Here is a 14,488-nt window from a genome sequence, read left to right as displayed (position 1 = left end):
ACTAGAGTAATTCAGAGTAACCCCTGGAAATTCTTAATACAAAAACAAGGAAAGAAAGCCAGCCTGGAGCCCAGCAGATGCAGGATTTGCCCATCAACAGCAAGCGTGACTGTGACCTTGGAGCTGGCCAGATCCATTCCCTGGCCTGGACTGTCTGTTGTGATTGACCTGATGTCACCAAGCTCACTGGGAGCATGTTCAGGTGACTCAAGCAATCATCATCTCTGCTGGGAACTGGAATTAATTTGCTGCTTAAAGAGGAACCTGCAGTTTGAGTCCTCCTTACTAGTAATAATTGCTGTCAGGACTAGATAATACCCAAACTTCATCCTCAGAACATTTCCTTACAAATGCATGAATTTACACAACAGGAGTTTCTTTTAAAATCAGTTGTGACAGGAATTCTCTGAGTCAAGAAATGCAAATATTAACAGGAAGTGTTAACATAACGGGGCATCCAGAACTTAACTGGGCAACTTGCTCCAGTGTTCCACTGCCCTCAATGAGACGTTTCTTCTTTACATCCAAGCTACAGCTACCCGTATTCAGTTCAAAACCATTTCCTGTTTTAAAACCTGTCCTGGTACCACAGGCCGTGTTAACAGGTATCTCTCCATTGCTCTACATGTCCCCTATATGTATGTGTGTGTGTGTGTGCATATATATACACATATACATCTAAAGGCTGCAGTCCAACTTTCTGCTTACATACAGCTAACTTGAAAGTGGAATGTGTTTGAATTTTGACTGTACACATTGCATTGCCTGTCTATTGCTGAGTTTCCCAATTTTGAGTTCCTAGTAAATACATCTTCAAAATTTTGATCGTTTTTGCAAGAAAATGTCTGTTTCTGTGTGTTGTGGTGGTTGAAAATCCTGTAACTACACAGTAGAAGTACAAGTGATTGTCCTTTTTGGGAGAGTGGTGGTATTAAAACCTCACTCGAGTGTTGGTCCCTTTTCCAATGCAAGATCAGGCACCTTTCTTTGCTCAAATTGTTGGGGTGTTTTTGATGCATGGGGATTTTTGCTTCTCAGCTCCTCTTTGCTGACTGCTTTGGATAATTGTATATGTGGAGTGTCTTGCGTTCTCAGCTTTTGTTTCAGTAACCTTAAAATATCTGAAGAGGTAATGGATTAAATTGATTTTTCTAAGTTTATCTGCTGAACAATAATGATAATTTTTATTGCTTCTCTGCTTGAGTAGATTTTTTACAGCCCCCAGAGGTTTACATTGACAAAGCACGATAAGGTTTTTGTATCCCTTGCTTTTTAAGCCCTAAAGGCAACTAGCTTTAGTTTTGTATTACCTTAATAGTAACTTTGTTTTCCTTTAGTCTGTCTTTGAGAAGGTCTTTGGAGTGACCAGCTGAAAGCACTGGGTTGTGTTGGTTTCAATGCTATACTGGATAATGAGTAAGTTAGTCATCCCACAGGAACCAAAAATCATGTAGGAGGACTAAAAACTGGAAGGATATCAAGTGGAACCTTACCATGGCTTACTTAACAAATATAGGGTTAGGTGGAATTCAATATTCAGAAAGAAAGGTTGGTGGTTGTTTGCATAATAAATCTCATTCTGAATGATGATGTCACTGATTTGGTTTCCATATGCTGAGCAGGAGGCTGATACAGGAGGAAAGATAGTGGCCATTGTGCTCAGTGGCGACAGATGTTCACACGAGTTAATGCTGCTGTGAAGAGCAGTCTACTGTAGCTGCTGTTCATGCTTGCTTTTGCTGGCTTAGTTCCTGTTGTTCCTTGCTTCCCATTTCAGATTTGTAGGAGACCACAACTCATTTTTTTCTGCAGTTTTACAGTCCATCTCGTCTTACTAGCACTACTGCCTTTTTTTTTTTTTTGCTGCTTCTGATGGCAGTTTTTGTCTCTTTGCTTTCAATTCTTTGTGAATTTGTAGTCATTTCTCTGCAGTGTCAGTATTTTCTAATTTATTGTTTTCTCTTTGCCATGACTGTTTTGAATGGTTCCATTCACCTTGCATCTTTTATGGCAGTGTATCTAGACTACATGGACAGTCCAAAAAGAACATTTGAAGATTCCTACCTTGCATAGTGACCTACAGTCCTTTTTGACACTAGTGAAATATTGGACAGATAACTCTTCCTGACAACATTATGTCCTGTTGATTTCAACTGTCCCAGTGTCCCCTGGCCACGAACCACATTTGCATTTCTGTACATTTCATGTTCTTGGCATGTGACAAGGCAGGATTTTAATTACTGTTATATACTCTTGGTTTCTGAATCACCTTTCAAGTAAAAGGCTTTAAATGTTATGTGGAGCTCTGATACCCGCTGCTAGATACTGTATATACAGTCCTTTACTTAGGGAAAAATGGGATGCAAATGTTTGGTTTATTTGTACTTTCAGATTGTAAAATTCTAATAAGGACTGCAAAAATTGCTGCACTCTACCAACTGGTAGCATGTGAAGCAAGATTCTTACTGGGACTTTGTGGCTTCTTTGTAAGTTGTATGAAAGACTGGAATGATAACAATTTAAGGTAATCTGTCATTTTATGGAACATCAGGAACTGTTACGAGTGGAACTTGACAAAATCAGAGAACAAGCCTTCTGTTGCTCAAAACAAAGGTACAGCCATATTTGGGATTCCACGTTCAGCTCTGGAGTCATATAGGTTAGGAATTTGACAGAGTATTGAGACAATAATTTAGAGACTTGAATACAGACTAAAGACTTTGGTTTACTGGTAAGAATGTTACATGTATTTGAATTAATAAATAATTTAGAAGGGTTCTAAGTGCTTGTGCTAAGAAACTAAAATGTTGCAACTTGGAAGAGATTCCACTTGTATAATGCAGCTGTAATACCCTCATCACAGTGAAGCAGTAAATAGAAACCTATTGCATTAGGTTTTTTGTCATATTTTAAGTAAATTAGCTTTGCCAAAGCTATGATTGGCAATAAACTCAGAACTGCTGCTTTATCAAAAATTATCTAAAATGACATCCCAGAATGAAGTTCTTCAGTAGTCAGTGTCACTTGCATCAAATTAATTGAATTAACTCTACAAGCTCATTAAGAATATATCAGATTATTATGATTGTGAAATCGTTCCTGAGTTTTGTATGAGCCACAAAACACTTGTTTTTTCTGGCCCATCACAGAAGTTAATTTCTCACTGTTTCAAACAATCCTTTAACTGCTTGTAGCAGCTTCAAGAGCTGTAGTGTGATCTGGCTGCCATCTGTTTAAATACTCAATTTTCTAATCCTTTTTAGAAGCCACCCAGGTGACATCATGCTGCAGGGCCCTTGAGCCCAGGAGCTCCTCCTATTGGAAATAATAAATGGAACTGCTGCAGACTCCAGGAAGTTCACTATTAATGAACACACAGTGAAGAGCTCTGTGTATGTGTGTGGTACAGCATTGCAGGCAGGCAGTGAATAGAATTCAGTTTCACAACCAGATCTTCATATTTAATTTTGGTGTTTCCTGCCTGTGATTTTACTGTACAGACTTCTTGTGCTACAAGCTTTTGTAATTAGAGTCCCATAAAATAAATGGAGTCAGCGTCTTACAAAGGTTGCTGAAATTGCTGATTGCACAGAGGGAGAGAATGAGTGTTTGTGAGGTTTATTTTTCCTCTCAGAAAAGTTTTGATTTTTAGGACATAAAATATTTACAGCTTTATAGGTGCAGTTTTTCAAGAGCTTTGCAGAAAATAAAGCTTTCAGCTACTTTTGTAGGAGTTCAAGGAGCCTGAACCTTGGCTTCTGTCAAAATACAATAATTTCATGATTATAAGCCACACCTGATTATAAACCACACTTCCAGGTGTCGGCAGCGTTTCGTTCTTCGTCCATATATAAGCTACACTGGATTGTAAACTGCACTTTTGTTCGCAGCAAGGACCCGCATGCAACTTTCATAAAGTTGTCAGTTAGTAACAGAATTGCGGGATCGCGGGGTTTACTGGCTCGACTTGGGGCCAGGCGGGCTCGTCGCAGGGCTTCCGTGGCGCTGCCAGGACCGTGTGGGTGCCGCTTGGCGCGGGGCTTCCCGGGCGCCGCTGGGGCTTCCTGGGTGCCGCTCGGCGCGGGGCTTCCTCAGCACCGCCGGGGCTGGGAGGGCTCCGGGTCGCCTTGGGGCTGCTGCAGGCTCGCGCTTCTGGGTTGACGAATTTCTGAAATTCGTTCGTATATTGGCCGCTCTGGAGTATAAACTGCACTTCTGGATTTGGACCAAAATTTTAGTCAAAATGGTGCAGCTTATAATCGTGAAATTACTGTAATTGGTTTTGTGTGTGCTTGCTTTCTGCTGTAATCAGGCTAGGTTAAGGAAAAATGTGGTAGTATGTAGCTTTGTTAAATTCCACCCTTGATGTATCTTCAGTGTGTGTGCTAGTGTCACGGATTTGAGAAAATGGATTCTCTTCCTACTGACTGAAGATACTATATATAATTTTATGTGTTTTATGTGTTTGAAAATCTGCATGGACTGTGGGAAGTTCTACCTGGCTTAAAGAATAGGTTAGAATACATTCCCCTTGTTTGCTGTGTTCATTTGACAACAGTTTATCTAAGATCAATTCTGCTTTTTATCTCTGTATTACCATGTTTACTTCTTTGAGCCTTGTACCAGGAGGAAAGCACAAAGCTGTAAAATAACAATTAAGCAGGAGGATTCAGGTTCGTACAAGCAAAGAGAAATCACTGTGCTTCAAGATTTACTGACATTTCTGGGCTGATGGTTCAGATTTTCCTTTTCACAGACTATACCTTCTTCCTCCTTATCTATGGACTTGTATTATTCTTGCTGGAATTCTTGTGATTACCTGCATTTGGCAATGAGGTAGAGCCACTGTGTTGAAGATGATGTTTTGGGGAAAAAATAGAAAAAGGGCCCTAAAATCAGCTCCTCCCTCCCACATGTTTCAGCGCTTCCTGTCTGTTGATGAGTTGAATGTGCGTGCTAAGGACTGAAAAAGCAGAACTGTTTTGTGGGGAAATTGTGCAGCTGTGCTGTTACACTCTCTCTACTTAAACCAGCAAGATAATCTTGTTTTCTACTTTTTAAGGATCTTTTCTACAACTTTCTTCAAAACAAAATGTAAACCCCTCAATTTTTTCTTGTTGTGGCTTTCATACCTGTATCTCTTCCTGCAGGAATTCAGTGTTACCTCTCTGGAATGGCTTAGAGCTGTTTCTGATCTTCCTGATCTCCTCAAAAGGAGCTACAGAGTGTTATGTAGCTGCACTGTACAACTTCTGCTTAATCTCCACCTTTCTTTAAATTGTCCCAGCAATCTTTCTCTTAGATCTGCACCCAGTAACTTCTGAGGAGCTTTTTAAAATTCTAAGCATTTTTAAAATTTAAACCCTAGAAGGATTTACTTGTATTACTGTATTTACTTCTATTACTGTTTACTTTTATTAGGATAAATGAGTTGGCTTCATGGAGGTGGTTTTTGGGTGACAAATTCAAGTGCCTCCCATAATTTCTGAGCTGACATGGAAAGGGAAGACTATGGAAATTCCTTTGGAGGAGTGTGTATATTCAGTCCAGGACTTGTCTTTCCTGCTGGACTCAGAATCTTTAGAACTTCACAGACTCTAACCTTCAACCCCATGCCCAAGTCCTTTGTGTATCGTTTCCCCCTGCCCTTGGAATCTAGGAGCAATTGGGGCAGTTTCCAAAGTCCTCACTCCTTTGATGGTGTTAAAGTTGAGAACTTCCCTTCCTAACTTCTTTAGTAAAACTTTTTTCCACCTTTGTGAGTTCTTACTCCCTTGCATTTGAAGGTGATCAAAGCTGTCCCACTTACCTCGAAGTGGGAAGACCTAAAAAACTTCTTGGTTTCCTGCAGCTGTAGTAAAAATCTGAAAAAAAATGTTTGCTTTTAGAGGTTTGACAGTCTTCATGTCCGAGCCAACCAAGTGGATTTGTGAGAAATCTGTAGTGTTTGCTTTGTTCCCTTTCTAAAAAAATCTCTTTCCATAGCTAATTTAGGAGATGATGGTAAGTGGCTGGAAAATGTACTGTTACTTCTCAGTCATATTTTACCTTATGTATGTCACTTTATATAAACTCCAAAAAAAAATTCTACATAATTTGCTTGATAATTTCACTTTGATGTTAGCTGAAATGCTTTGCAAGAATTATTCCCCTTTGAAAATAAATAATTGTTGCAGAAAGACTACTTGTGCTTCAGACACATATACATGAAACACAGCTATTTTTAGTATCTAATATAAATACCAAAATAAAAATCCATCCATACATGTATATATGTATGTATACATAAATGTTGAACCATTTGTAGTGGAACAGCTATTTTGTTCTGTCTCGTGGTCAGTTGTACATGAAGGTGTTAGTCATACAGGCAGTCAGTGACTTGGTATTGTATATGTGAAATAAGCAGGCTGAGATTAATGACCGCATCAAATTCCTCTTTCTGTTTCTGTGATTAAATTGCTTTGCTGGCAGAGGAAGGAGGGAACAGCATCCATAGTTTATCTCCTCATAATTTATTTCTGGTTCATGGAAATAACTTGTAAATGTAGTTAGATGCATCCCTAATCTCTTATTTTATTCTTGTTTGAGATAGGGGAATCGTTCTTTTTCTTTAAAAAAGACAGTTTTTTCTCAGTGAAAGAATTGACTGTCTGGCCTATTTCATTAGTGATATAAACTTAATTTTAATATGCCCAATAGTCTGTTATATTTAATAATGCCTTGCAACAGGCCATTCACACTTTTAGTACATGTGATTTGTTAGTTATTGTAGGCAAGCTTCCATCAGAAGAGTTAATATTTTAAGTGACCTGTAAAAATCAGCTGGTGGTCTCAGGCTGAATTGATTCCTGTTTAAGAAAAAACAAACTCTTTAATAAAACACAGCATATTTTAAATTCTTTACAATTATTTACTGGGCCATTGAAGACTGCATAATTTCCCTGAAATATGGCCACTTTCCTCTTTTTCCCTATTTTTACTCAAAAGGGAAGATTTTCATTGTATCAGTTATTAGTGTTTACTCTGTCTTGCTGACAAGCATTTGCAGGCTCGTGGTTTTGTGTTTATCTTTTCCTTAGGTGCAGCAAACACATCTAAGCTAAAACTTCTTAAAAATCATCATCTAACTAAATAGACGAAGAGAAATAAATGGATAAAGGGGGAATAAAATTTGTCATCAGCTTTCTTTCTGAGTTCCTGGCTGCGTGGATATGCATACCAATCATTTAATTATGATGGTTTCACAATCATTAGGGCTGCTTGCAAGTTGATTTCTTTAAATTTGAAATGCATTCTGTTACCTCCTGTCTGTGCTTACTATTTATTGCAAGATGTGGAGACTTGCTTCTGAGCTTAGAATTCCAGTAGTAGTTTGGCTATGTGGTGTATTTGTTGACATGGTGGGAAAAGCCCTGAACAGACCAGAAATACCTGGTTTTGATTTTTGAACCTGAGAAGACAGAATCTGAAAGCCAGGGGATGCACTTTAAGTCTGCAGTGGGATTTGGAAGTTGTAGGTTCACCTTTGGGTGCATTTAAAACAATGGACTGATAAAAGGAAAAAGAATTTTGGTCTCTGCTGCAGGTAATTTCCATGTTTCTTAGAACATTAAAAGAGAGCTCTCTTAAGAATGTTTTCTTGCATAATTTAAATGTTCTACTCTCCTCTTAGCTCAGCAAAAACCTTCCCTGATTATATTCCCTGTGTTTTCACAGGTTTCATTTTAAAATTCTTTTCCTCACATTCCCTTTGATGTGATATAAGGGAACAAGCAGCAGTTGGTGTGCAGTGCAGTGATGGGTAAGAGCAGCTTTGCCTGTGCTTGTGCTGTGTTCCTGTAGAGGATTCCATGAACCCAGCCTTCCCTGAGCTCAGCTGCAGCCTTTGCTGTGCTGCTCAGGGTGAACAAGCTCTGAATGCAGGTTTGGTTACCTTCACATCTCTTCCCCTGCAGCTCAAATTACTGCCATTGCTATTTAGAAAGAAAAATTCTATATCCAGGATAAATAGAACTTGGCTTTTAGAGCTTCATACATACATTTTGTCCCCACTGCTCCCTGGTGTAAGCTTTGGAAATAGGTGTTGCATTGGTAAGGCTGTGAGTTTTAGGTCCCATTTTAATTGACTTACCAATAGCAACAGTAAAATATATGCGAACATTTGTTCCCCCCAAAATGGTGATTTCCTCAACAGGAACTGTGCTTCTAAAAGATACAGAAAAGAGTTGTGTTTCACATTCTTGAAGTTTAGTTTTGTTTTTTGCCCCACCCTGAGGAGCAGGAGCAGAAAGGGAGGAGTAAGGGCAGGTGAGCTGGGTTTTCTTTGTTTTTTTATTTGTTTGTTTGTTTTAATGCAAATCCCAGATGGTTCTGGGTACTTTAGTTTGAAGTATTTGAAGTGTTCAATGTTGACATAGTTTTATAAAGCTGTTGCTGTACATTTAGACTGTTGCAGTTTATGATGATAGAAGAAAAGTACTTTTGTCCACTTGTCCCATGTTTGTGGCTTGTCCCTTTGTGTTGACCATGTGATCAGCATGTTCAGAAGGTGGACTTCAAAAGGGGACTGGCCCACCCTGCACACTTGGTACTTCCACATGTTCACCTGACCCTGCATGGGTCAGATACAGTGAAACCGCAGTTAGTATTCATTGAGTTTTCAAAGCCAAATATATTTTCTTTTTGTCTGCCCTAAAAAGAACTGAGATGTCCATGTCCAGGCTCTGGAGCAATTACAAACCTTGTATTTGTGGCAATGAGCTGAAGAAATAAACCCTACCTATACACTGTGCTACCACTGTTACCTGGTTTCTGCTTAACTTCAGTGATCTGTGGCTGTTACATGCAGAGACAGAGATCATCTACATTTGTATTCAGAGAGCATTTCCAGGATTATCAGCAGTGTCTGGTTAAAGCCTGCTGCTTGTCACACAAAACTGAATGTTATTTTCAAGGTGGACCCATGGATTTCTTCTGAAAGCTGCAGAAGGAGAGTAGGGCACTGCTGAGAGCTCAGCTTCAAGCTTCAGTCTCTATTTTTAGAGATGCATACAAGGGCAGGAGGGAAAAAATCTATCAGTTTTCAGGAAAAGCAGCAGTATTTGCACCTTTGAGGTACAGATTTTGAAGTTTCTGAAAGCGGAGTAGCTAATGACAGCATAAAGCTCATGAATGAGTCTGTTCAGGGAACTTCTTAATGGAGCTACATGCCCATGTGTTACCTCTTGAGAAGGCATAAGCTTCACATAAGACCGGGCTTGGGGCTTTTTCATTAATTGACCCTACAGTTAGGATCAGATGGTAGGTAGCAAATCCTTTCTGCCAAATGGGACAGTGTTGTCTTTCTCAGTGAACAGAGTTCTGGGTGTAGAAGTACCTGCGTGTGTCACCTGGAGGCTGAGCTGCTGTTACCCATTGCCCTACAAGCATGGCATGGTAGCAGCACCAACTTCCACTGCATGGCAGAGGCTCCCTCCACCCCCAGTTTGAAATTACAGCAAATAGGGCTTACACTACCAAACAACAAAAACTTTCCTGCAGGAAATTTTACTGCCTTTTGGTGAAATTATAATGCATTAGGACTTAAAGGGTCAAAGAACAGAAAGTGATTGTTCAGAACCTATGTAACCCATGGTTAATGATTATAAAACAGGAGTTAAACAAATCCGTTTTGTACAATAGGAGGTAAAGCATTACTTTAAAGAAAATTCTTTTAAAATGAGCAGTTTGAAAACACTCACTTCGAGAAAGCCTCTTTATAAAGCTGTGTATTAAGCTATGAACTACTGTGGCAAAACTTAAGAGTTGACATCAAGAATCCTGGTGAAGAAACTGAAGTTGTAAATGCTGCCAGCATTAAATTTAGTAACGCTAGTGTCTCTTTGGGATCAGAATGTTCTTTTAATTTATTAATTTAAAAAAATTTTCTCAGACCTAGACTTAAAAGACCCTGGACTCAACTATTTGCGATCAGTTTATGTTCTTATATTGGAGAAATTTTTCGAACTCAATGTATGTTTTTGGAATTGTGATCCTTTATTCATATAAAATAGCAAAATATAATATGATTACGTGGGTGATCCTGCAGACATAAATCATCATAGTGCTAAGGTATGCTTATCAACCCTGCACCTTTGTGGCTCTTGACATCTAAAGCTTCAATTGTCTTATCCGTTAAATGCTGCTCATGTCACTTAGCAGAATTAAATTTGCTTTGGAATTAAATGTGCATGTGGATTTAGAAAATGCAGACTGACTTACACTAAAATTCTTACATCATGTTAAGTAAGTTGCATATACATGTAGGTCAGATGCTGAAACTGGCAATTCTTGGTGATTAATCTTTTGCTGCTTACCTTCTGCAAGGATTATTTGCGTTTGAATGTTAATATGTGGTAGGTAATACTGCATACCTATTGACAGGTTTTTTTCGTCCTCAGGACTAATGGCAAAGAAGTAAACCAGCATGGCAGCTATGGTCCCACCTGTGAAGCTGAAATGGCTTGAACACCTGAACAGCTCCTGGATCACAGAAGACAGTGAATCTATCGCCACAAGGGAGGGAGTTTCTGTCTTGTACGCTAAGTTAGTTAGCAATAAAGAAGTAGTGCCATTACCCCAGCAGGTTCTGTGCCTCAAAGGACCTCAGTTACCAGATTTTGAGCGGGAATCTCTATCTAGTGATGAGCAGGACCACTACTTGGATGCCCTTCTTAGCAGCCAGCTGGCACTGGCAAAGATGGTGTGCTCAGACTCTCCATTTGCTGGAGCTCTTAGAAAGCGTCTCCTCGTGCTGCAGCGTGTCTTCTATGCACTTTCTAATAAATACCACGATAAGGGGAAGGTGAAGCAGCAGCAGCACTCCCCAGAGAGCAGTTCTGGATCCACAGATGTGCACTCTGTCAGCGAGCGCCCCAGGTCGAGCACCGATGCTTTGATAGAAATGGGAGTTCGGACTGGGCTCAGCTTGTTATTTGCACTGCTGAGACAGAGCTGGATGATGCCTGCGGCAGGGCCTGGCCTCAGTCTCTGCAATGATGTTATCCACACTGCAATAGAAGTTGTGAGCTCTTTGCCACCTCTATCTCTAGCCAATGAAAGCAAGATTCCCCCAATGGGTTTGGACTGTTTGTCACAAGTAACAACTTTTCTTAAAGGAGTAACGATTCCAAACTCGGGGGCCGATACTCTAGGTCGTAGGTTAGCTTCTGAGTTGCTTCTTGGTTTGGCTGCCCAACGGGGTGCCTTGAGATACCTTCTTGAATGGATAGAAATGGCTTTGGGTGCTTCAGCTGTAGTGAACACCATGGAGAAAAGCAAGTTGCTGCAAAGTCCAGAAGGGATGATCAGCTTTGATTGCTTTATGAGCATATTGACCCAGATGCGACGATCGCTGGTAGGTATCACCAGCTTTGGCTTTTCTGCTCTGCACTGTATTTCATTCTTAATGGAATAGTTTCTCCACACACAGTGCCAATTTGCTGAGTATGTTAGAAAAGGGGCTTTTTTGTGAATTATTTCCCCCCGTATTTCCTTTGTTACCCACCATCTCTCTCCCTTCCTGCCCACCTGTTCCCTCATAGGTAAAGATGAAACAGCAAAACAATCTCTGTGTTGTCATTTTTGGTGTTATGCTGTAACTTCAGGGAAAGAATCAAGGACATATTTGATCCACTTGGACTTATACATTTAAATTCATAGCAGAAAAAGTTAGAAAATTCAAAATTCTGCAGTACAACTTGTTTCCTGTTAGTTACTTTAATTGCACATTCCTGCTCCCCCATTCACCTAAGCCTCTGCTTATACATCTTCAGGATGTTCATCAGTGTTGCTGATGCTCTTAATTAATGTGATAGAAAATGAGCTAAATGGGAAGTATGGCACACTCCTTTGTATATTGAGTGCTTACTGCTGGTCCTAGATGAATGTTGCTTTTAAAGGAAATAAATGAAATTATTGCACCGTATGCAGTCGGAAGCTGTGGCAAGCTTCTGCTTCATGGTGCTCAGACTGAAACAGGGAATGACTTTTTCCCTCAAGTGGTCATTCTTTTCTTTCATGCTTGTACTGTTTGTTAATAAACAAACTCTAAAATCTAAAAAAATCTCAAAAATCTTTTGAAGAATGGGGTCCATTAGAAGAGCATGGCAGTAGCAGTATCTGAATTGGATTAAATGTTGTGATGGGCAACTTTATTTGTTGTTGGGTTTGGGCTATATATACAATTAGAGACCAAAACCCGAAAGATATGTAAACATAAAATTAATTATGATTAGTAATTTAAAAATAATTATCACTTTAAACACAAATAATGTGTATTTCATTAAAAATAGTATTGGGAGAAATTAACTTTGAGCCCAGATATTTTCACAGAATGGAATCAGTAAGAATGTTGGACTAGCATTTGTGGCAGTTTTGTTTTCTGGACTGTGTGCAGGTATCACAGCTGAAGAGAGAGACGGTGTGCTTATGGAAAGAGTCATTAGATTTTCCTTAGCAGTAGGAACAAACCCCTGGTGTATTTTGTTCAGGGCTGTTGCTGTACTGGGAGCATGTTTCTCCTAATAACAACATTTAAACTTTGTAGGGATCGTCTGCTGATCGAAGTCAATGGAGAGAGCCAACCAGAACATCTGATGGCTTGTGTTCTCTGTATGAGGCAGCTCTGTGTTTGTTTGAAGAGGTATGTCTTGACAAAAACTTTTAAGTGACTGTAGTTTACTTCCTCCTCACACATGAGATTGGTGTAGTCCAGTTTTGACTGAGTTATTCTGGGGTAGAGGAGGTGCAAAAACATGGAAAAACTACAATGTAATGAGACAAAGTCATTTGGGCAAGCTAATGATATGGTGGTGGTGATTTGTATTTTAGGCAGTTACCATGTTAAGGGGCAGTTAAAGCTGCATTAAACACTGTGACTGTATAGAAGAAATACAAAATTTCCTACAGTGCAGTAAATCTCTGGTTGGAACAGGTTTGCCGAATGGCTTCAGACTACTCAAGGACGTGTGCCAGCCCTGACAGCATTCAGACAGGAGATGCTCCTATTGTGTCAGAGACCTGTGAGGTGTATGTGTGGGGCAGCAACAGCAGCCACCAGCTGGTGGAAGGAACTCAGGAGAAAATACTGCAACCCAAGCTTGCTCCCAGCTTTTCTGATGCACAGACGGTGAGTGACATTTGTTAGTGATACGTGATGTAACACTCAGCAGCTTCATAGTCACAGTATGAAATTGGAAATAGTACTTGATTTCTGAGTGCCACGTTGGAGTGAAGGGGTGATGCTCAGAACTGCTTATTCTGCTGAGAATATCTCACTGCTTTTATTGATTCCTTGGAAAAACATTCTGGTTTGTTTTTGGTGGCACACACAGACAAATATCCATGTAACAAGAATGCCTGAGTTACCTGACTTGCTCTGTGGAAACAAGTGTAGTTGCCTGTGGTTTTTTTGGTGGGTTTGTTGTTTTGGTTTTGGTGGTTTTGTTTGTTTGTTTTGTTGTTTAAATTGTTGGTTAAAAGGTATCTTAACGACTCCATGTTCTTTTCCATTGGTGGCTTTCACACCCAAGATTGCAGAGTTTAAAGCTCCAGATTGGGCTAGCTGCTGACACAGCAACCTTAATTAGCTTTCTGAAAATCAGTGTGCATTCTCTTTCTGCTCTCAGTCACACACTGTGCAGTTGCAGCTGAGCACTTCTATTGATGCATGACCCAGAATATAATAGTTTACTTTTCTGGTACTATATTGGCTTTGCAGTGTTGACTTAAGTAAAAGCACTTTTTGGTCACTAGACAATTCAGGTGTGTTTTCTGGAATTGTTTCTATGGGCATCACTGATGTATTTTATATTCCAATGGGCTGCAGGACTGGGCATCATAAAACAAGTTTATGCATTCAGAAAACTTTCAAAACATTCAAAAGACTAGTACACAAGAATGGAATGTAGGATCTGAATGAATGGATTACTCTTTTAATTGTGCTGTATACAACTATACAACAAATGTATGTGATTTTTCCACTTAGCCTTCATTGGTGATTGTTGTAGGATTATCTGTATGAAGACATTTATTCCCATTAAATAGGGCTGTGGCCACCTGTTTGAGGCTGTTTTATGATGCCTTTATGCTTCAGATGGAACCTGCTCTGCACTTTGCTGTTAAGATTTCTATAGGGAATGATTTCTGTGTTAGTCTCTTCGCTGTTGGGTCATTCCTCAGCTGAGCACTGACTTCCCCATAGGGGCAAGTTCTTCTTTTCTTAAAGGCTTTTAATCTTATTTCTTTGACGTTCCCGTAATTAAAGTTTATAGTCTCGAGTGGATTTTTAGCATTTGTTGTATTTCTGTAATGTTATTGCTTGATACTGGTTAAAATTAAGCAAAACTTAGAGTGTTTTATCAAGCTGTTACTTTGGCTTTTTTGCTTTTAAGAAGTTTTGGAGATCTGAATGCTGCACAAGTTCTGTAGTCTGTAGAAGAGATACAAA

General features: G+C 39.6%; 1 protein-coding gene across 7 annotated transcripts in view; it reads left to right on the top strand.

The window, feature by feature from the left end:
• The window catches only part of HERC1 (HECT and RLD domain containing E3 ubiquitin protein ligase family member 1), a 95,780-nt gene that overhangs the window by 2,587 nt on the left and 78,705 nt on the right, over positions 1-14,488 (top strand). For all 7 annotated transcript variants that reach the window (XM_033071136.2, XM_042779661.1, XM_033071139.2 and 4 more), the window contains exons 2-4: positions 10,440-11,395; positions 12,587-12,682; positions 12,974-13,168. In XM_033071136.2, the coding sequence (XP_032927027.1) occupies positions 10,466-11,395; positions 12,587-12,682; positions 12,974-13,168 (1,221 nt within the window). In that variant the 5' untranslated portion in view covers positions 10,440-10,465. The remainder of the gene's footprint in view (positions 1-10,439; positions 11,396-12,586; positions 12,683-12,973; positions 13,169-14,488) is intronic.

Source organism: Catharus ustulatus, chromosome 12, assembly GCF_009819885.2.
Source record: "Catharus ustulatus isolate bCatUst1 chromosome 12, bCatUst1.pri.v2, whole genome shotgun sequence".
In the NCBI taxonomy this organism is placed as follows: Eukaryota; Metazoa; Chordata; class Aves; order Passeriformes; family Turdidae; genus Catharus; species Catharus ustulatus.
Note: the sequence above shows the minus strand (reverse complement) of the source record. Positions and strands in the feature narration are given on the sequence as shown.